The sequence below is a fragment of the Fringilla coelebs genome (assembly GCF_963513975.1).
Source record: "Fringilla coelebs genome assembly, chromosome: 4".
Classification (NCBI taxonomy): Eukaryota; Metazoa; Chordata; class Aves; order Passeriformes; family Fringillidae; genus Fringilla; species Fringilla coelebs.
Window position 1 is genome coordinate 8,591,391 of NC_140032.1, and position 23,849 is coordinate 8,615,239.

The 23,849-nt window shown below is 44.7% G+C and overlaps 1 protein-coding gene across 1 annotated transcript; it reads left to right on the forward strand.

Moving 5' to 3' along the window:
- Positions 1-2,586: 2,586 nt before the first annotated feature.
- Positions 2,587-15,219, forward strand: LOC311152817 (NELL2-interacting cell ontogeny regulator 1-like; the record flags this gene model as incomplete). Its single annotated transcript, XM_084204222.1, is given in 5 exon segments — positions 2,587-2,617; positions 2,620-2,713; positions 2,889-3,040; positions 11,080-11,168; positions 15,038-15,219. Coding segments are annotated over 5 exon segments (432 nt in total). The 3' UTR covers positions 15,104-15,219.
- Between the last annotated feature and the right edge of the window lie 8,630 nt (positions 15,220-23,849).

Sequence of the window (23,849 nt, forward strand, 5' to 3'; positions counted from 1 at the left end):
GCTGTAACAATGGAGTTAGTTCTGAGACCAGAACCTTCGCCTGCATCTTCCTTTTATGCACACATATTGAACTCAGGACTTTAATGAAAACCATTTTAATTGGATATATTAATTTTCTTTCCCCTCTTCAAAGATGTAATTTTCAATACCTGTAACACTTAGGAATCAATAAAAAATTTTCCTAGGAAGCCACCAGATGTCTGTCCTCACTAATCATCTTCCCCTTAAATGCCTGATCATTCTGATTGCTTTGGAGGAAAATTCTTGTCTTTTAGCAAACAATTATTAAGTGTGTATTCTCTGTAGAAAAAGAAAATTAAGTAAAAATATTTCTGACAGCCCTCTGGGATTCACTATGATATTTTTCAGACACTAAATGGACTTCTGTGAATCTCCTGGAATTTTTTTGTCTTCCAAAGTTAATTTAGTACTGGTATTCCTTAGCTGTGGTGATACCCAATAGTGAATGTAATAGCTAAGCAAGTCATGCAAATGTTTTTATGTGTCTCTTCTCTTCAGCTTTGTTGGAGGTGAGAAAATAGCACAGATTTCTGGAACTTTTCCATGCAGACTGGCTCCTGTTCTCTGTGAATTGAGAACCACGTCTTGGACCAAATGGTTCTGTTAGCAGGAGGAGTTGGAAACTTTTTCGTGTTTCTTAAAGACCCTGGCATTTGACACAAAAACTGGCCAGACTCTCTAAGTGTAATGTCTGGTTGTTTTTTGTTGGCATTGAGAAGAGGGGGGAAAAATTACATCATTTTCAGCTTAGTAGTATAAGTGACACTAAAATAACACCTTGTACCCCTTTAGGTGGTGGATACAGAATGCCCTACTGCAGATATCACAGTAGTTAGAATTTTAGAAAAGACTACACTGATACCTTGAAAAAATATTAGAATAAACAGTGCTTTCTACCTCATCAAAGGCTATTGCACCTGTAGGCAATTCCTTCCTGTCCCTTTCTTGAAACTCATGTATGAAAAGTGGATTATAGCTGTGGGACCATAATGAGGGTATGGGGAAGAAACTCATATTCCAGGGTGAATGGAAGTGTGAGGATTTTGGATTTTGTGCCAGAGTTTCCATTTGATGTTATTTAAAACTGAAATCATGGCTAGGCAGTGTGACCAGCCCTAGATGAGTGTACAGTCAAGTTCTATAATGTTTGTTTATATCCTGGCTCTTGTGGAGCTGCTCCTTTAACAGGCCTGGGATGGGACAATGTAAAGCTGGTCCATCTCACACAGCCTCACTTCAGGCATCCAGCATCAGAGCTTGGATTGGGAGTCTCAGCTTCTCATAAAGCCAGTGGAGACATTTTGGTTGGCATATGTATGCCCAGACTCACCTCATGAAGATCCCAATAGCTGGGACCTTCTGCTGGACCTTCCACATAAGGGAATTTGAGTTTCAGTTGCACTGTGGGCTAAAAATTTGGCAGTGTGTCATTCTTGTAGGAATTGCTTCCACAACTCTGGGCTGCCCCCTGCAAAATCCTCTCTTGCATGTCCACTTTTCCAGAAAGTCCTGTGAGAGGACTTTTAAACTAACCTGATCCAAAAGCACAAGCATTGAAGGGAGCCCTGAAGAAGCCACAGGAACAAGTGAAATAGAAGCAGAGGGCAGTGCTGGTGGAAGTTTCTAGGGCTGAAAAAGGCAAAGATAGACTATGTCTATGTCTGGGAAGACTGATACCTCCCCAGCCTGGCAGTGTGGTTATTCTGTACAGGCCAGGAAGGCTGGAGCCTCTCCTTGGTGAGAAGAGATGTTCTCCTATGACAACAACAAAGCCAAGAATGGAACAGTTATGTTGCAAAATGAGCCTTTAATTGTGCTCTGGGGCATGCAGGTAGGTGTTAGAGGATCTCTTTTTCTTTTCCAAAAGGTATCAGCTCCCCTGTCTGGATGCTTGGTTTCAGCCAGGTGCTTACACAGATTCCCTGTCCAGGAAGCTTCCTGCTTTAACTTTGTCAGGACACAAGAAACAAACAAACAAACAAACAAACAAACAAATAAGGGCTGATCCCACATCAAAAGTTGAGCTTGAAGTGAGCATCCTTAAACTTTTGCAGTGTGTAAGTTTTGGCTGGGCTTTTGTCATGGTTGCCCTAATGTGATGCTGTGCAGGATCTGTTTTTGTGGTTGGTCCATGTGCCAGGGGTGCTGTAGTCCACAAGGCCTCATTTTCAGTGTAGTTAAACAAAGACCATAATGGATTCTTCTCCAAAGTACAGGGTATCATCAGCAGGCCCTGCAACTTCATTTATCCAAGCAAACTTTTGAGTTTTTCTCTCATTTGATGCCTTGCAGAATGAAATCTCACTTTAAGCGAGTTACAGCCAAAGCAGGGGATGGGAGCTGTGTATTTCAGCACAGTCCCTTCAGGAATAACAGCAACACACAGAAAAATTGCCCAAGACTCTCTTATGTGGGTGGCAGCAGCCAGTGTCTGCCAAGGAGAGGGCCTGGCATTTGGGAGCAGAGGAGGAGTGCAGCAGTGACCACCCATCACATTGTGGTCCCTTTAAATCTTCTTCTCCCCTTGGCAGCTCCGATTTTTCAGCGTTGCTATAGCAAATCTCCATGGCAATGACCCTAATCAGGGAAGGGGGGATGCTGGAGGGGCGCATGCTCACAGTGGCTGCTGGAGCCTTGCCTGCTCTCCACAGCTGCTCCAAGGCTCTGGCACACAGGCAAGGAGAAGGAGCAGGTACTGGGCAAGCTGGTCCTTGGGGTGCCTCTGGGGCGCACGGCGCGGCTGGCCGTGGGGCATGGAGTGGGTTTGTGCGTGCACGGGGTCTGGGCTGGTCACATCTCACCCCCTTCCTTGTGAGCAGCGTGCAGGGAGCAAACTGCTGATTTTTCACTGCTTCTCCTCGTTGCAGGCAGGGAAGACAGCTGGAATTATTGATGAGAGCGATGGCGCCCGTGCGGAGCGCGGCGCGGGTGGGGATCCTGCTGCTGTCGGCGCTCAGCCTGCTCAGCGCCACGCTGGTGGGGGCTGGCCAGGACCCCGGGAGTGCCATCCCTGCAGAAAGTAGGTACCTGCTGCACCCTGTCCTGCCTGCCTTCCTCCAGGGCCCCAGCAGCCACACGGGCTCTCTGCTCCAGGGGAACCTGGTGTGGCCTGATTAATGATGAGTTTGTGCCATGGCAGCAAAGCACGTGAAAATAACAGTGACGGAAACAGCATGTGAGGAAAGGATTAGGAGTTATTTAGGGAAAAAATGCTAACTGCATACTCTTAATTTTCATTTCAGCTTCTGCTCGAGCTTTTTGTTTTTAGGTCTTTTAGATCTGCTTCTTGAGAGTTTCATTTCACTAGATAGTTTTAATTGATATACACAGATTTGTCACAATAGCTATCGTGTCCTTACTAGTCTGAGTATTGTTAGAAGAAAATTTGTGTGTATTTCGGCTGGGGCATTGCATCTTGCTTATTTTAGGATTTGGTTGGAACAACAGGTCAAGTTCAACTTTCTTGTAGCTACTACAAATCAACACAGGGGATGTTTACCCAAACAGTGCATTTGGAAAGCAAATAAAAATTTCTGAAATCCTGCAAACCTAAAAAATAAATGAATATGACAGACTGGCTTGAGCACGCCACGGAGCTGGGAGCTCTTGAATTTGGATCACAGCTCTATATGAGCTTCCTCTGTTGTTTTGAGTAAGTCTCTAAACTTTCTCTGCTCCAAATTAGGCAATAGTTCAAAGTTATTAGGGGATGGAGTCAATGTTCTCGGGGTGTTTTGGTGACAGCAAGTGGGAAATAGCCACTCATTAGAAACATAAATATCCTCTGGGAAAAAAAACAACAAAGAAAAACAATTGCATAAAAACAAATCTCTAGTTCTTCGTCATGCTTACTTTGTATCACAGCTATCTTTTTATATGACTATCAAAATATTTCATACTAGTCTGATTTTGTCACTGAATTTTATTCACAATTAATTCCATTAGACGAAACTAATGGGACTTAGATGTTGAATTTCTTTCTTTTTCCATCATCTTCTTTTATTTATATTTTTTTAATAGGGCTAAGTTTTGGTCTGCTCTAAAACAGATCTCACTGCTATTTTGTGTCTGTTTTCTAGGAATTCATTAATTCTATTAAGTTTCGTGATGAGTAGTCCCTTTTATCGCCTCAAAGAGAAAATCAGGCTTGGAAAATAAATTGTTCATACTCTTTGTGTGTCTGTGTCAGCACAGGCAAGTCAACACATTTGGGAAAATGTATAGAGGGGTTTCTTGTTCTACTTGTGTAGTGAAAACTCCCATTTGAGCTGTAGAACAAAACTCTTGGCCAGGGTTTCTGACCCAAGTCTCACAGAATTATAAAAGCATAGAAAGGTGGGAAGGGTCCTTTGGATCTCATCTGGTCCAACCCTCTGCCATGGGCTGGGACGTCTTCAACTTGATCAGAGTGGAGTTCAACCTGACCTTGAACATTTCCTGGGATGGGGCATCTGCCACCTCTCTGGGCAACCCATGCCAGTGCCTCACCACTCTCACAGTAAAAAACTTCTTCCTTAACTAATTTAAATTGACCCTCTTTTATTTCAAAACCATTACCCTTGACCTATCACAATGGGCCCCACAAAAGAAGTCTGTCCCATCCTTCTTACAGTATCAAGGAGTCTTTTTACCATCTTATTACCCTCCTCTAGCCAGGCTGTGGAGTCCTTGAACAGCCTTTGAGGAAGATTCCTTGTCTTGTGTGGAATGAAGGGCAGGTCAGATGTTTCTGTGTCAGTGTTACCCAGACACACACTGCCCCGTCCCAAGGAGCAGGGGCTGTGAGCTCTGCTACAAAAGCATAACGCTATTTCTGTCTGAGACCAGGCCAGAGCAAGGCTGTCAGCTGATCAGTGAATTGTAGATTGTTGTGGGCTGCTGCAGGGACAGAGTTTTAAAGCCACCTGTAAAATCTGTGTCCCTTGGGCTGTTGTTTGAGCCCACTCTGGCTAGCTCTGCACCCTGGCTCATGTGGTCTTACAGGGACGAAAGCAAAAGACGAGAAATGCTCTTCTCCACCTGGGAACAGTGTCCTGTTTGCTGGCTTGGGAAGGGACACCTCAGACCCTCGTGAACCCCCAGGCTGGATCAGTGATCACAGGGGTCCCTGGAAGAGGGAAGAGACGAGAAAGTTTACTCCATGTTCAGAAGGCTTGATTTATTATTTTATTATATATATTATATAAAAAACTATACTAAAAGAATAGAAGAAAGGATTTCATCTAGAAAGCCAGCTAAGAATAGAAAAGGAATTAATAACAAAGGTTTGTCTCTGACCGAGACAGTCTGGACAGCTGGACTGTGATTGGCCATTGATTAGAAACAACCACATGAGACCAATCCCAGATCCACCTGTTGCATCCCACAGCAGCAGATAATCATTGGTTACGTTTTGTTCCTGAGGCCTCCCAGCTTCTCAGGAGGAGAAATCCTAAGGAAAGGATTTTTCATAAAACATGTGGGTGACACCAGGCAGGAAAAGAGGCCATCCCCTTATTGCAGGGGACTTTTACACCCGAGGCAATGGGGGCAGGGGAAGAGGACCACAGGCAATGGGACACTATTGAGGAGGGGTGAGGGGAGGGGTAACCAGGGGACAGACCACCAGGGGTATAGGGCAGAGGGAGAGACCTTGTGATGGGAGAAGGGAATAACAATTCGTGCAATATAATGGCTACTCAGTGCAAATTTCAAATCACCCAGTGCAAAACCACAAGTAAAGAAACTACTTAGTGCAATACAACACCTCCCCCTTTTCTGTTAAAAAAAATAATTAAAAAATAAAAGGAAAAGCATCTAACTATTTCTGCTACAGATTATGAATTTCTCCATCACTCATGATTCACAGGCCTGTCAATTTGCTTTAGGTCTATAAACTCTTTGTGGTTGACTTCTGAGGTAGTGGAGGCTGAACCGTTGACAGCCTTTAAAAGTATGCGACGTAGAATCCCCAACGCTAACATGACTAGAAAAAGAACAACAAAAAACAACAGAATTGTCCTGATTATAGAAGTCCACCACCCCGAGAGCCCCCAGTCCTTGAACAGTCTGCTGAACCAGTCCTCAGATTCCTGTTTGACTTGTCTGATCTGGATTTTCACTTCTCAGAGAGCCGCGTGGACCTTGGGTGCCTTTGATGCTTCTCATCAGCCACTTGTTGGGAGAGTGCTGCAGAGCTGCTAAGTGCTCCAGACACTTTCCTTTGCCTGTCAGGGCTCTTCCTGAGGGTTAACCTGTGAAACTCTTCCCTTAGGACATGGTGGGTGCTAAATGTTTGTGTGAGATTGCAGAACCAATTGGTTAAATTCAAGGGAAAAAATCCTAGAAAGGGCTGTTAGATACAGGGGCATTTCTTCTGGCTCAGGGGCTGCCTTAGCATATTCCTGAGACCTGGGAGGGTCTTTGGGAATGCATCCCTCCAGACTTGCCCTGCTACTCCACGGCACCCATTGCTGGCCATGAAGGTATAACAGTGTCCAGGGATGCACCCTGGCATGGGGACATGACTGTACCAGTACCCTGCTAGGATGGACCCTGGCACACTTGTGTCCATGAGAGGAGGCCAGCTTTCCAGAGTGGAGCTATCTTATCCCATGCTCTCAAGGCTTGGGAATGCTCCCAGACTTTCAACATTCCTCAAGAGATGCAGCCTGTGGGGGACTGGGCACAGGGTCAGGCACTCACTTTGGTGTGATCTAGTGCAGACACTCCTGGATCTTTTCCTTTTTGATGCTCCATTGGTTACATCTCATCATCAGGAGCTGGTCCCTGTGGGCACTGACCCTTCCAGAGGGCACTGCCTCTGCAGCACCAGCACACCCTTCCCCTGCTGCTGCACTTATGGCCTCCCTGCCAGCCTGGGCAAACTGCTGGGTGTGGGACCCTGGATGGCCCAGAGGGGAAAGGGGTCTCCAGTGCATGTCCTTCACAGGGATGTGGCATGCACTTGGGCCATATTTAGTGTCCTTCTGCAGGGCAGAGCAGTGTGGGGCTCGATGCTTTTCTCTGTTCCCAGGTGTGTGGCACGGCACTGGCAGCACGCCCTCAGCAGGAACATTCCCGCATGGACCACGGAGTCTCTCCCACCTGGTGGGAGGAATGTGTCCCTCCTGCAGCACCACGAGCACATGAGCAGGACAGGGGCAGCGGTGCTCAGAACAAGTGTGGGAGGTGCAGGAGTCACAGGAGAGGAGCATGAGAGTGAGTCACAGATCTCTTTAGCAGTGCAGAGATCCTGTCCTGTGTGAGGCACTGAGATCTGGCAGGGCACCATCCCCTGCTCTCTGCCAGTCACACAGCCAGGCACAGCTCTTTATGCATAATTCTAATTAGCAATGATTAATTGTGTCCTTATACTTTATTCACAGCACTTAGCATATGCAAAAGACTATTCAAGTTTGAAGTGGTGCTACTAATACTCACAGATTATTTTCTTTAAAGTTCTCTGCAATCCACCAGGAAAAAAAAAAAGTTATTTCCCCAACTTCCCATTGCATTTATAGCCCAGATCACCCACTGCGAAAGCTAAAATATGGAATCTGAAGACCAGAAGCTGGTCAGTCTGTTTTCATTAGCCAAGGTGCATGAAATACAAAGAATAAACACCAAGTGTATGCAAGGGGAAGTAAATTAGACTTACACAGTGCTTTCAGTCCCAGTTCTTCAGGGAGAAGAAGCCAAGAAACATATTTTTTCTCTTCCCCTACTTCTCCCAAAACACACAAAGACACATAGAGTCTTTGTGCTGACAGGAGCCATTTAAAGAGTTATAGATGACTCTTGATAATTCTCATTATGTTAATCCACAGACCTGTTAAGTCTCCCTATGAATGATAGTCTGTTTCCAGCTGTCAGCAAGGAATTAATAGCACTCTGCTCTGCTTTGCTATGATGTGACTTAAGATTTGGTTTCATGGCTGCTTTAAGCTGATGTAAGCCTGTACTGCCTCTGCCCTTCTCCTCCCCATAACCTGGTCTCCTCTCCTTGCACTGTTTCTTCTCCTGGCCCCAGAACTTGGGGATTCAGGATCTTCTCTGGGGGGATAAAAGTTGGTGATCCAGCTGAGGGAGAAGCTGCATTGTCACTCCTGCTGTGAGCAAGTGGAAGTGTGAGATGCCATAGCCAGGGACAGAAAGCGCAGTGGGATTGCTCCTATTGGCAACAGAACATATTTAGATTTGTTTGGTTAAACAGATGCTTAGACATATTTCTGTTGGGGAAATGTCCATGGGCACCTTGCTGAAAATATTGTGGGCATGAAGAGAGATCAAATCCACTTAGATAAGTCAGTTTAGCAGCTCAGCCCTTCGTTCTGGAAAGCAGACCAAGGCAGAGAGTGATGGAGAACATCAAAGTCATAAGTGGGACAAAGTTGGTGATTAATTAATAACTGTCTCTTCCACTGCAAAAATTAGAGGCAGGAAATGAAAGCAGCAGATGTCAACTGCTGCAGACAGGAGCAGACAGGAATGGTATTTTGTTCACTCAGTGAAGAGCTGAGCTGTGGAACTCATTGCCACAGGATGTTGCAGATGACAAAAGTTTACAAGGATTCAGGAAGCAACAGTGCAAATTAATGTGAGAAAAATTCATGGAGGGCTTATCAGATGTAGAAACACCAGCCAGATGCAGGATAGCCTCCAGCCTCCTGGTAGGCTAGAAGAACATTGCTAGACACTTACTCTTGTATCTTCCTCGAGGATCTGCCATTGCCTACTGGCTCCCAGGGATGCTGAGCTGATCCAGAGACAGCAGTGCCTGGAGAAGGATCCTCCACCACAGAACACAGCCCAAGAAGTGACATCAAAGAGTGAATATCCTGTTATGTGCTGAAACTAGCTGCATTTGCACTCTGACTTTGGAGGGCAGTCTATGTTAGGAGCTTTGCAGGTGCTGATTCAGGACACCCAGAGCTGCACAGGCAGATGTCCTCTGTGCCACCACCCTCCTCCTGCAGAAGATGCTTTGATACCAGGGCAGCTGCTTTCCCAGGACTGGCACAAGTGAAATAACCCCTTGGCATGGTTGTGCCATTCCACTCGTGCCTCCCTGTCCCCACAGGAGCACGTGGCTGTCATAAATACCAGCAAATGATCCCACCCAACCATCCCATCCCAGCTTTCACAAAGCCCTGGGAAGACTCCTGTGTGACAAGCAGTGACAGATTATGGAATTCATGGCTCTCCTCAAAAGAGCTTTCCCCCACTGCAGAAGAGGAGATGTTAATTTATCCCCTGAATAATTTTTTTTTTTTTCCTCCTTCAGGTTCTGGTTTTGAGAACACTTTGGTGCTTGTCAGCACTTCAGGACATGCAGCACCTCCCTGAGGTGGAGCCAGGGTTTCTGAGCAGAGCAGAGTGAGAGGGAGCAGGGCATGACACCGAGTGAATGATGGATTTGCTGACAGCAGTCTGAGCATGCAGGTTCTTTCTAAGGGCTCTGTTTCATGCTCTGAAGTGGAAACAATTAAATTACTGCAATACTGAAAGCAGGAGGAGGTTGAGTGTCTTTAAAGTGTGCTCAAAACCATCCTGTCACTCCTCCTGTGCCTGGAGAGGCAGAGTCTTTGTGAGCAATGCTGTTCTGACCGAGCTGGGGACTTTGCATCTCCTCACTGCTTGGGAATTAAATCCCTGGCTTGATCCCCAAGTCTCCCAGAGATGCCACTTGCCCTGAGGGGAGATGGAGAAGGACAGGTAGGAGAGAAATTCCTCTTGAACAGATCAAAACCCCTGAGAGGCTTGCTGAGGACTGGCAGGCACTCTGGCTGCTCCCTTCCTCCAGGTACACGTCAGAAGGCAGTGCTGGCTGCAGGGTGCCAGGCACAGGTGGGTGCTGCAGGGCTCCACACAGCTCCCCAGCCATCTCAGCAGCAGCTTTGCACCCTCTCTGCTCTGGTAGAGCAGCACAGCATGAGGACAAGGATTTCAGCCCCCATCATGGGGGCTCTGTGATCAGTGTGAAATGTCATCTTTCCCCCTGCTCTCGCCCAGTGTCTGCAATTTCTTCTTCTGAAAACTCACACATCATTGACTTCAAACAGTCAGATATTGGTGCAGGGTGAATCCTGGCAGAGCAGAAATGCCAGATATTTAGAGACAATTTGATGGGTTTTTTCAAGTGTGGTACTGGGAATGGAAGTCAAAAAAGCTCAGTCTGTGTGATTCTATTTTCTCCTTTTCCCTGTTTTTAAGTACCTGGAGGGAGCCTGCAAGAAAGATGGGGAGAAACTTTTTACAAGACCATGTTGTGGTCTTAGTTACAGTTCTTTCTGTAAACCAATTATTTTGTTTTCTTTACTTTTAGGGATGAATATATTCACACTTGTGTACAGAGGTGCCAGCTTCCGTAGACACATTTGGGACAACAGCAGAGTCTCTACAGGAATTTAAAATTAGAAATTAAGATAAGATTGAAGATATTGGTGTTCCAGAGGGAGTTAGCTGGAAATCTGGTCTGGTAGGATAGTAGTGAGCCATTTCAGTTGTCAAGTCCCCTCCTCCTCCAGTTTCTGCCTTTTCCCTGCCCTGCCCCTCTGTGCACACAGCAGCAGCTGCAGAGCCAGTGGGATGCTTTGCATTCCTGGCAGAGAAAAAATACAGCAGCAGGTGAAAGGAAGCAAATACAGATCTGGCATTGTCCCTTGCCAAGCTGCTCTGTAAGAGCTCCTGTAAAAACAGACCTGCCTGTCTGGTCCCTGAACCACTGCAAACTGCTATTTTCAGCGTATCTGGTGAGAATTAATCCGTGTCTGAGGAGGGGTAAGGATTTCAGTTCGAAGGGGAGAGGCTGAGGGCTGAAGCAGCAGGCAGAGTCAAGTCTGGGCTGCGCTCAGAACAGCGCACACAGCGAAATGCTCGGTGGTTTTTGCTGATCCTGTCGCATTTGCACAAAGACAGCTACAGGCGGCCCTGACTGTGCCCGCACGCAGGTGTGGGTGCCTGGTAAGAGCTGGAGTTTCTCCTGGCCAGTTCTCCGCGCGTTCCTCCCGCTACACTGCGCTGCCAGCCCCGCGTTCCTGCCGTGCCGCTGATGCCCTGCTCTGCCTCTCCCCGCAGGCCGGCCCTGCGTTGACTGCCACGCGTTCGAGTTCATGCAGAGGGCGTTGCAGGACCTGAAGAAGACGGCGAACAGCCTGGACACGCGGGTACGGCTCTGCGGGAACCCTCGCCCTCATCCCTGCCTTCCCCTCAGCCTCTATCTCCCCGCGGCCAGGGCTGCCCGGCTGGCTGCAGCAGACGTGACATCCCTGCTGACTCACTCCCAGCCCAGCAAATAGGTTTATAGCCAGCACAGATCGTTTTTCACAGTCTGCAGAGGTTCAGTAATGATCATCCTGTCTGACTTCTTGCATAACAGTCTTAGGAATTACCTCAGACAGTCCCTGCACCAAAGGGAGAGGGAAGGAAGGTGTACAAAGGAGAGGAAGACAAGACAGATGATTTGCTCTGCCCCACACCATTCGCTGGGCAGGAGCAGAAATGAGCAGGAGAGAGGGAAGGTGGCAGGCAGGGCAGGCAGAGGGGGGGGAAGCACACTCACACCCTTTGCTCATGGATTGATGCTTGGTGGAAAAGGGAGAAACAGATTTTTTCATGCATTTATCACAGCGCACAGGGGATCCTGCCACTTTGCATGCCAGTCTCCAGAGGTCTCAGTGAACAAAATGAGGGTGTGCTAAACGCCCTGATTTTAGTAATTCTTACATGAGTGAGTTTGTAAATATGTGCAAACTGGCTGGGATAGGATTTCCACAGCGGTTCAGCTGCTGAAGTCTGCAAGAGGCAGGAGGTCTCTCTCCTCTAATAAAGCCCCTCCATGCATGTCTTGTGCTACCACTTCTTCCTTTGAGCGGGGCCATGCCTCCTGGCAGGTGAGAGGGCTCCTTGCCCCTTTACAGTCACACTCGGCTCAAATTGTCATTCCCAGCAAAGCCAACCAAAGGGACATAAATCAATGATGTGTCTCAAACCATCAGGCAATTATATAGCTTTGCCTTTGGTTTCTTGTGACCTTGGGCAGCCACGTCATGCCCTACACAATAAATTTGGAGTGACTTCAGCTTTCTTGAGCTATCAATAGCAAACTGATTAGGACCAAGTCCTGAGTGTGGGTTACATTCCAAAAGTTTCCCATGCACTTGAGTAATAATAAATAACTCTTAAGTGGTAAAGTGTCAGTAGAGGGGCTTTACCTCCAGCAGCTGTGCTGGGCTCCTCTGGTGCATAGCAGAGTTCCACTTGTTTGGATTAGGGTCAGCTGAAATGTTTTGTACTTACACATGACGTGTCAAGACCAGGTGCAATTGCAGCTGTGCTGGTTCTTATGCTGTCAACAGGCTTTGCTGAGAAGTTAAAGATTTTTTGAATGCAATGCAGGCAGCACAATTCCTTAATCCCACCCACAGAGGTGTTCAGATGTGTCTGTGATGTCTGCTCTGTCTGGAGAATGGACTGAGGGTGCAGCCCACCAGAGAGCAGCGCTGTCTTGGGAGAAGTGAGGCAGAATATAAGGGAAGGAGCTGGTGCCAGGGTGCCACAAGATTAATTTCTGTTTTTGTGAGGACCTGGACAGGCCTGACATGCCAAGGCATGACTGAGACAGCTCCCAGTGTTACAGAGCAAGGGGCACAGGAACAGTGCATCACAAAACCAAACAGAACCTGTTGTTTGTAAGATCACCCACCCTTAGACAACTGATCTTAACACTACTAGTAAATAAAGGCTGTATTGCTGTACACATTTCCCAGCCTTTGGATTGATACTCCAAAGGGCTTTCTATCAGAGACGCTTTGGTTAAACACAAATTATTGATGCAGAGATACTAAAGTGAAATGCAGCAGCCAAGGCCCTACAAATGGCACACTCTGGCCTTCTGTACTCTGACAGGTAGAGCATCCATATCCTTACTCCACTGCTGATGCTTGGCTCATGCTGACCAGCTAGAATTTCTCAAGCTTGACACACAAATAACTTCACTGAATAACTCCTGAGTCTTGGAAATTGTTGCTACAAGGGCAAGCCCCATGCAGGCTTGCTCCTGCATATCAGGGACTTTCTAAGCCAATGCCATCAAGGCCACAATTAATTTTTGTAATTGATACCTCTCTTTCACAGTCTTTCAGTTTGCAATTGAGCGCTCCCAGAGCTGCTCTTCCTGCCCATAAATAGTCCTGAGTGACGCCCAGGCAGAGTTTGTGGTAGCAGTGACAGCTTGTTGGCCCTGCTGTGAAATCCAATAAGCCTGTTTGATGTTAAGATGATTCTATGATTTCTCCTGGGCTCCCAACAATGGGAGCATTCACTCATCCAAGATTTCATTGTGCAAGCAGGGAGCAGTGTTGAGCAGCGCCTGCCGCTGCGCTAAGCTGAAAAGTGAAAGCAGGCAAGGAGTGTGAGCAAACCCTCTTTAATGCAAAGGTGGGTGTCAAAAGTTTGAGTTGAGGAGGATGCAGGGCTGGGGAGGAGAGAGAAAGCTGTTCTGAAACAGCCTGTCCTGCACAAGCTTGCAGTCTGAGAAGAAGTGAATAACAGAGAGTGGGCACTGCTGGGGGACAGAGGTGCTGCTGCCCAAGCCAGGCAGGAGGGGAGCAGGACCACACAGGAGTGCCCAGCTTCTCCTTTGGAAAGCTTCTCCTTCTCCTTCTCCTTCTCCTTCTCCTTCTCCTTCTCCTTCTCCTTCTCCTTCTCCTTCTCCTTCTCCTTCTCCTTCTCCTTCTCCTTCTCCTTCTCCTTCTCCTTCTCCTTCTCCTTCTCCTTCTCCTTCTCCTTCTCCTTCTCCTTCTCCTTCTCCCTCTCTTTGGTTAATTGGCCCTTTGCTGTGTCAGTGTGTCAGGAGGTATCAGGACAGAGGAACACCAGCAGGCTGAAGACTTTGTTGTTTCACAGAGCTTTGAGATAATTTCTTAACAAGTGGGTTTCAACCTCTAATGGGTTTTTGCAGTGTAGATGGGAAACTCATTCACAGTGAATTTAAACCCACGAAATTCATTTTTTCTCCCCTCAAGAAACTCTTCAAAACCAGTCTGCAAACTGCTTGAGGGACCACAGACCACAGGGTCAAAACCACAAGATATGCTCAGGAAGAAATTTCTCTTCAGTCACAATTGCACTTGCTGATGTGAATTCCTTGCACCAACAATCTTGAGTCTCATGAGAAATTGGCTGCTGAAATTATGGTGCCATGCAAAAGATTCAGCCTTTATTTCTCAAAAAGTGTGACAAGAATCCACAAAATATTTAAATTATTTGATCACAATTAAATAAATTATACTTGTATATCTTTAAATATCTAAAATTATTTTTTCCCCTGTATACAGAGAGAAAAAAGCTTGGAAATGCTTTTCCACTAAGGAGCTCCTAATACAACAGCAAGTAATTTTAAATTATGTATACTTGGAGTGGTTTTTAAGCTTTTGCTCAAGTACTGCTAATAAAGCAACTGTCAGTAATTTAACTCAGATTGAAATAGGAACCACACACTCAGACCTAGATCTGCCTTGAAAGATTATGAGTTTCAGACAACAGGGTTAGACTGACAGCTGGATCCAACTCAGAGTTGTTCTAGAGAAACAGCAGAGTAACTGAGAGCTCAACTGGCTCCTCAGCACTTGCTATCTGGTGCAATTAAATTATACAGGACTGAAGGCATCATCAACAGGAAGCCATCAATCACCACAAAGGAATTAAGAGCAGTGCAGCTGAAAGTGGAATCTGTTGCAGCTCTTATAAAGGACACTTTAATAATTTTGACAGCCTACTCCCTAGAAGTTAACTGTGAAAATGAAAACATTCAAACTATAAAAATACTCTCCCTGCATCTCAGTTCTGAATATACTCTTTTCATCACTTTTTCTGGATGAAAACCAGCACTAAGAGCTATGATTTTTCACTCAGCAGAGCACCTTGGCTACAGCTGTGCAGAGGGATTAGATCTAATCAATTATATACTCTTTTAAAGCAATATATTCAGTTCTTTGATTTAATGGATTTTTGTTTGGTTTTTTTTTTTTTTCAGACAGAAACCCTCCTCCTGAGAGCAGAAAAGAGAGGCCTGTGTGATTGCTTTCATGCAATACACTGAAATGAGCACTGGGATTTGGCCAATGGACATATATTCATTTTTAAAACGCTGTTCAGTAAATTACAGGAAGATACAGAGTGCAATTTGTTCCCCACCATAAGGAAAAGCATTTTTATCAAAACAGGTATAGCTCAGATTATTTTTGCTTTGTTGTGGTTTGTCATAAGTCTATGTGATATTGCATCTGCTGAAATGTCAAGAGAAGAAACAATGACAAAGTCTTGCTTATGGGTTTTATGCAAGGGTAGCATCCTGCTTTGTTGGTATTTCAAGCCAAAAATTGTCCTTGGACTCTCAGGCCTCTTTGACTTCACTGACTTTCACAGATCTCTTGGCTTATGTGAATTGCCAATGATCTGTGAAAGTCAGTGAGGTCAAATTTTTAAATGAATTTATATAGAAATAACATGAAAAGGAAGCTACTTTGCCATGATGCATAGATAAACATTTACAAACAAGCAGACTTGGCATTATCTAGAAATTAATAATTATCACTGACTGCTTGGCAGTCCAAGGAAGGGATTTGTTCCCCAGTTGTATCAATAGTCCAGTGCACAGCAAACACAGTAATCTGTCTCACAATTCTGATTTCTTCAGAGCCACACAGTAGCTGTGATCTTTTTGGAGAGATTTATTAAGTATCTAATGTGATCAGTAACATTTGTAATCACATGAATACTGCCTGGCAGTTGAACTGATTGCGTCTGCCAAAATCTTCTGGAGAAGTGTCTTTCATTAAGCAAATCACATGCTGGATGGAACCACTCAAAGTGGCCTCTACAGAGAGTTTTGGCAGAGAGCCTACACGATGCCTGCCTGCCCAGGAGTCTCTTGCAAACTGTATTTTGGGAAATACTTAAATTCTACCAAATTGTCCTTAGCTCTTGCATGGACTCTGCGCTCTGTCAGGGTGGGTTACAGCGCTGAGGTTATTTGTATTTCTGCTGCAGAGACAAGAGAGAACAAACCAATTTAAGCAGTGTAGTAGTAGTAGACAATAAGATTGTGCCTTGTTACTCTTTAAAAGAGAATAGCAAATCCTTTCTCATTGTTTGCATTTTTTTCCTTTATTTTGGGAAGAACAAAAAATGGCCCCAGTGGAAAGTTCCTGTTGATAACAATACATTTTTCACTGGGCTTAAAACATCATCCCCAAAGTAGAGATTTGTGTATTAGCTTGAGCATCAAGCTTAAAACTTTTATACAAACAAGAATATTGGAACAGGATCAACAAAAAAAGTAGTTTTCAAAGTAATTTTACTAATTCTTTTCAGTATGTCTGTCTTTCTATGGATGGCTGATGTTTTTGATATTTTGCTCTCAGCCTGCTCAGTAAGTTTGGATGGAAGCTATCTGTATGATTCCAAACTGCTTCTCTCCCATCTCATCTGCAACATCCAACACAAGGAAATAGGGAACTTTGACCCTCTGCCAACTTATTATTTCATGTGCAGTCCTACTCAGTAACACAAAGGAGCATGTTGCCATATATTTTGCCAAAGTTGTTTGAAAGGCGTGTGGTTCTCAGCAAGGAAAACCTTCCTTGCACCTGCATTTCAAATAAGAAATCCCCTTTTGTCCTTTGTAGTATTCCAGCAAACCCCTTTAGAGGTCCTTGGGCCCCGTTTTGTGTACAAGAGAAGCAGCATGACACAGCAGCAGCTCCCTTCTGGTAGCACCACACTGCACTGTGGCACCGGTCGAGAGAGCAGGAGAGGTTTTCCTCATAGTCCAAATTTTACTGTTCAAAGAAAACAGTAGGATTAACACAGCTTCCTTGCAAAATACCAGCCTTTGGCTTCTTCACTCCCACTTATACTTGGACCAAAGTAATGCACAGCTTTTGAGCCAGCTTTTTGCAGGAGATGGAGTCCCAGCACTGAACCTGTGAATTTTCCAGCCCAGCTCCCCTTTTCAGGGGGCAGCATGTCTGTGGTTGGTATTGATATTGTGCATGCTTATTCTGCTGGTACCCTAAAGAATCTTGCAAAGTCCTCTTACAAAAACTGGGGGTTTTTGTTCATGTTTTCATTTAGAAATATGGTTGCTCACAGTTGAGTTTTGATATATGCAGCTTGTTACAATGTAAAGGTGGAATGAATGACAAGTGGATGTTGTCTGACTCCCAAAAGGATCAGAGTGACACTGCAACTTTATGGTTGTAACAGAGTGATTATTCTGTACTTCTCTTTGTCTATAATACAACACAATAAAAGGGCAAGATGCATTATAGTATTTGGTGTGCTTTATTTCTGATTTGAAAAATTGATAGTGGTTATGCATTAACTAATGCCTGTTTTCTAATTAGGCAGAAAATGCACAGAGAAAAAATGCAATTTTTAATACAAAAATAAGAAGACCTTGCATTTGGGCTAAATGTATTAATACATTCTAATTTGCTGAAGTAGAAAATCCAACTCACTCTTATTTGAATTAAAGTTACAGCAATGATTTTCTGAGTTTCTTTAAGGACCCCTTACTCTATATTTGGTGGTTTTGATAAAGTTCCTTATAATTACAGGATGGCATGAAGAAAAATTGGAACTAGATAGTTTTAATTTATTTTTGCTCAGGAAGTGAATTTAAATTCAGAACCCCTTGAGTCTTCACTTACTAGAAGAAACCATGTATTTTGCAGAAGGATTTAATTGCAGGAGTACTTAAAGCAGAAAGTTTTTTCTCCCACCCAACACTTTTTTTGCTGCAGAGCCAAGGCAGCTCTTGTGACCTTTGGAAGCCAAGCTGTGTCTGCTCTCCTCTTGGTGCAGTGCTGCTGCTGATAGCCCTGGGCACATGGTGTTTGTACACAGGGTGGAATGCAGGGGGCAGCCGGTGAAATTCACAGCCCAGTCCTCCCTGGAAGAGAAATGGCATAGTCATGTTGGTGTGGTGCTGTCTCTGGGCAAGCAAGGTGACAGAAATCCTGGTAATGATCCCCACAACTCCAGAGCTTCTCATACCTGAGCCAGTGCCTTCTTTGGGTGTAATTCTGTGTATATTCTAAGTCAGTAATTTTGGACTGAGTCTCAGAACAACTCTAGGAAGACATGCCTGGATTTCATTCTGGAAATGGAAACACAGTTTACCTTGCTTGTAATGTAGAATCCTGTTAGGTAACATCAAAGCTCAGTGGTATTATTGCTAGCTGAATCTAGCTGATGAAGGGACTCTCTGGAATACTCTGACAATCCTGTGGAATACCCTCTCCAGATGGAAACCTCATATTTAGAAAACAGTTATGTCTCTGTACCCAGAACTGTCTGTCAGTAAATCCTGGGTGATCTGGGCATCTGACACACATTCCCCATTTTCAGAGAAATAAGGTGTGGAAGTGTCTCCTTTAAGAGTGACCATGTTGTTTCTGTGCCCTCCTCTGCACCTGCCCCAGGCTGGAAGCCAAAGACAAGAGCTCCTCCTGTAGCAGTGGGACTCACGGTTTGCACACAGATCTCACCTGGTGAGACAAAGCACTTGCTGAGCTGAAGGAGGCTAACAGGAATCCCAGCCCAGTTCAAAGTTTAGTTCAAATACAATTTAAAAGCAGAAAGGCTCTGAGGCTGTTGAGCCTTTTGTGAGGCAGAGAAGCATAAAGGATGTTTTCCCTTTGGAACTGGTGCAAGGCAGGAAATTTGCCCTTGCCTCTCTTGGCCTGCAGATAGACCCCCTTACCTAAAGCAATGTTCTGCTCACTTCTTCCCTGGCCAGGACTCAGAGCATGAGAGAAGTGTGGAAGGGAAAAGAACCTGCCCTTTGCAGCCTGGCAGAGTTCCTGGCAAATCAGGGCTCCTGACAGAGAAACCAGAGCTGCAGCCTCCCAGGGATTTATGTGCTGAGCCTGGTAAGCAGGGGCTGCCACCCCTCTGGCTGAGGGCAGTCCTGCAGACAAAGTGTCACAGTGGTGTCAGAGCCAGGATCTGGAAAGGGGAGCCCAGAGATGGTTTGTGCATTGGTGCAAAAGAAGGGATCATTCCTCACACTCTCATCAAGCACGGCATGCGAAATTTCCAAACTTTCCAGAACCTGCTTTTGAGAGCTGTGCAATGAAATGCAGATGGAAGAGGTGGTTGCAAATAACCCCTGTGCTCCTCAGCTGAAGCTGTGCAGAAGATGGGAAGTCTCAGGGAGGCTGTGTGCTCTACTTGTTCCCAAAGAAGATATGGAGGAGACGGAAGCATCTTTTGCAAATTGGCACTTGCTGATTTTAAGATTAAGGGGAAATTAATTTGCAGGTGCTTTTACCATCTAAGGAGAAAGGCAACACTCACTTAAAGGGTGTTCTTTGCAGAAAACATTAAATAGAGGTGGGAAACTAATATCAATTGCAAATATATATATATGTGTGTGTGTATAATATGTATAAAATATTTAGCCTCACTTTTGCTGTATTAAACATTTTCAATAAATAATTCCTGGCTGCAGTGGATGAAGCAGATGGGTCTGCTAAACTTCTGAAAAGTCACCATGATTTTCCAATGTCTGATTCTGTTTCTGCCTTGAACTGGCCTTGGGGTTCTGTTCAGAACATGCACCTCCACACAGGCAGAGGTTGGAATTCATTTTAACCCATATGCTAATGATGATTTGTTGACTGCTGAAGAAGGATCCCCCAACAAAGGGGCCTTTAGTCCAATATGTACAAGCTTCTGTGCTCTTGCTGTGTTTTCTATGTATGTGGCTAGAAACAAGTTGAAGTTGTTAACTCGCTCAGTTCCAGAGGGGAGGAATGAAAAACACCAGGAGGCTCTTAGAAAAGTCACTTAATCATTATCATGATTCTAGAAGAGACCAAAGCACATGGTAGGCTTTGCAGGAGTCCACTTGCCTCAAACCTGTGTCATTCCCTCCATCCCTGAGCTGGGTGGGAAAGGGGAGACAACTGGATCCTTGAATCATGTCATTCCAGCTGGCCATTGAGCTCAAAGATGTTGGAGAGAGAAAACAAAAGGCCTGGTGGCAGCACAGAGCAGCCACCCATGATGGAGCCACCCTGAGGAGCCCCAGGTATCTGCTTGCCCAGTCTGTGTCCCTAGTAGATGAAAAAGCCCTGTCCCTGGCAGATAAAAAAGAATTCCCATTGATTGTGTTCATAAATGTCCATTATTAAATCTCCAGGTCACTGCATCCGTCATTACCTTTCCTGTGCTCCTTTCAGAGAAGTCTCCAGTTAATGATGGGCCATTTGTTCAGCCTGGCTTGTCTCAATGCATCCTTTGGACCCCATACCATGGTTCTGCTCATGCTGAAATCATGAGAGCTGTTTCCTCAACACTGCAGCCCAAAGTCTACCCTTATATGCCCTCATGGGAATCTCCATGATCTCACCGAAAACCACATGAGGTCACCCAGGCCTGTGTCACAGAACATAAAAGTTTGTTTCCTCTGGGTGCCTAAAACAGCTGCCTTTTGGATCCCCTGCTGTTCCCTTACAGTGCTGTAAAGGGATTTCTGGACAGAGCAAAGCTCCTGTGCCCCATCCCTAGAAATACAGAACAGGGGGCTGAGGGCTAAAGGAGTTTGATCCTATAAATTGTGTTTCCAAACTGATCACAAGCTCAAGGTTGAATATTATCCATAGTTCAAGTACTGACCATGTGAAACAGCAAATAGAAGCCCAGCCTTTTTATAGTGGTGCAGAAGGTATTTCATCACTTGAAAGCATTAAGATACTAAAGATAGATAGTGCCTGCAGCACGGATTCCTGAATATATCTGGATTTTCTAACTGTGGGCACACCAACCTGCTTTTACCAGTTTGTACATTATAGATGGGGACAGAATGACACATCTCAAGGGGACAGATTCTCTTTACATCTTATTTCATTCCATATAAATAAATGAAAAAGGAGAGGTAAAACTATGGATCTACAATTTTTTTTCCCCACAGAAACACAATAATGATAACAAGTTTATCTTCCCTGATGTTTAATTCCCTTTCTTCTTAATTGCTTAAGAAAGTGTGCCTCATTACCTCATTACTCAAGGTGTGTGTGGGAGGTGAATGTATAGCAGACTGTAAAGCATGTAAAGCTCAGCAGCAGCAGTTTAGTACAAGACTGAAGAGGAATTTGGAAGCCAGGAATTTCTGAGCTGTGAGATAGCTTTGCCACTTGAGTGTTTTCAGGTACTGCCCATGTTTCATTTGTCATCTCTGGCCTCCAAATTCATCAAAGGAAAAATATTCTTTCCCTGAGAAGAATGCAAGCCACTGTACCTCAATTGTGGATGTATTAAAGACAAACATTATTGTGTATGAAAACAGCAAATTCTTCAAGTTGCAATTGTTTTAAGGTGAAATCAGTAGGCATCATAACTCTGTCTGATTTCTGGCATTAAAGATGCAAAAAAATTATTGTCTGTCTAACTATTGGCTGTTTAGCTAACACTTGGCTAATATATACAGGCAATAAAGAGATAAGTGTTATACATTTAAGCCATTTATCAAATCACTGATTTTCCTACTTGGAAACTAATGAAAAACTTTTTTTCAAGCTTTGGTGTACATTTCTAATGCCTCTTCCTGAGCTGTGCTTTTCACATTTCCTTCTCCCAAACAATCTCATCAGTAAGTTTCAATACGAAGATGGGCAAGAGAAAGGAAATCATGAGGTTATTTTGTGAGCATTCCCGAAGGGGGACAAAGGAGAAGGTTATAAATTCCTGTTCAGAGGTAAGATGTGATGTGCAAGGCCAATCATAACATGACCTCCTTTCTCTAAATAGACTGCTGTGTATTGCCTGGAAAAGAAAAGTAGTACATGCCAAATAATGCATTGAATAATCGTGATTTTGAATTTGTGAAGCAATTCTGAAGGATGGATTGTAAGGACTGCAGAATACTCCATTGTTGTGCCAAAAAAAACGCTCAACAAAAGGCAAGGAGAAGTGGCAAAATTTAAAACCTTCTTCATTGCAAATAATCAGCTATTTCCCATACATACAGCTATATAACAGAAGCAAACAACTTCATTGTGACGTAGTTCGAGTTGGATCTGGATGTAAATGAATTCATTTGATTGAATAAGTGTTGGACCTTGGTCAGTTCTCTAACAGCAAGTGCAAAGATGCAACACTTGAGGGAAAAAACCCAAACAGTCATAGCAAAAGTCTGGGAAGACAAATGTGATAAACTTGGGAAAATGCATTTAACTGCTTTCCATCTGGCATGAGGTTTGATTTACACCATGGCCATTTAAAACTTTAATTGCACATGGCATGTGAGCAAGTGTTTTCTATTGTCTCCTCAAGATCAATGCTGTGAGCAGAAAGAAGCTTTGGACTGAGTTTAGTGGAGAAGCTCTCCTGTTGAGTCACAAGGTGCAGAAAGGACTCCCTGTCCTCCTAAACTCCTTCTCAGAGAGGAGTGTGGATGTGGCTGGGTCCAATCCTTGTCCCAGATTTAGTCAAAGGTTTTAGAGATGCAATTTAATCTTTGTACACCTTTGTTCTGTGGGATTAAGGATGGCAACCCAATATACTTATATTAATAAGAGTAATTATTTATTTTATTGATTAATCTAATGATAATCATTAGAATAAAATACCCTAATCAGAATTATTTATTGCAGTATAGATAGTTATAGTTACCAGCATAGTGAACTATTTTCTGAAGCAATATTGAAGCAATGATATTAAAGACAGTAAAATAATTTTTAAGTGGAGACTGGATGTTATTCTCCCATACCAACAACTGTGGGCAAATCTCCTTCACTTGGCCTTGAGGAGCATCCCCACTCATGGGAGAATCTCACAAATGTTCTTAGAAAAGGTTTGTTAGAAGTCCCTGCATTAAAGGTGGGATTTTATAGTATAAAATTATTGACTCTTGGTCAGATGTTTGTGTGCCAGCTGTGTCAGCTCAGTATCCTTTAGCTCAGCAGCTTTAGATAAATTATCAGTACTATCACTTGTTGGTTCCTGTATCCGTAATTTGCCTGCTGTGTCCTCACTGGTGCCAGTTCTGTCAGGAAACCTTGTTCTCCACACCCTCAGAATGTTTAACTTTGGGATTGATGAGTCAGGCTGGTCTCAGCGTTCTTCAGCACCAAAAGCAGTTCAGTGTCCCTTCATTCTCTACCCACCACTGGTAACTCCTGCAGGCAGGGTAAAGTTCCAGCTGTTTTAAGCCCACATAGTCAAAGCAACCTGCTATAATCAGTTGCCATTTAGACCCACAGTTTATTCATTTAAGGTCACCTGGTGGCTCAGATACATCAGGACAGGAACTTTATAATCAAATTCAGCCTGCAGTTAGCCAGTGTGAGGTTTTCTGTCTGAGACTGCCCACAGCTGGTGGTTTGGATGCCCATGTGCTCCTGCCAGTCACTGACAGCCAGCAGAAAGCATCCAGGTCCTTCTGCCTGGGTCACAGCCTGACTCTGTAGGGAACAGTCCTCCTGGAAAAGTGTCCTCCTGGAACATGGAGCCTGGGAGCTGAGCCATTTCCCTGGAATTGTCACTTCCTGGGGTGTTCAGCAGGCTGTGCCTGGGCACTGGGACTGCTCTTGGGCGCATCCTTCCTAAAGAGAAGGGTACAGAAACACCTCTGCCTTTCTGTGGGTCTGTGAGACAAGTGTTAATGGGGAAAAAGGTTCATATTCTGTAGGAATAGAGACCCCAAATTTAGTTTTGCCTGAGGCATTTGGCCCCTTAGGGTGTTCCCGTGCCCTGACCTGGCTCCCAGCAGCCTGTGATAAAATCTCAGCCTTGTACTTTCTGACATTCATTGCTCAAAGCCACCCCTTCACCCT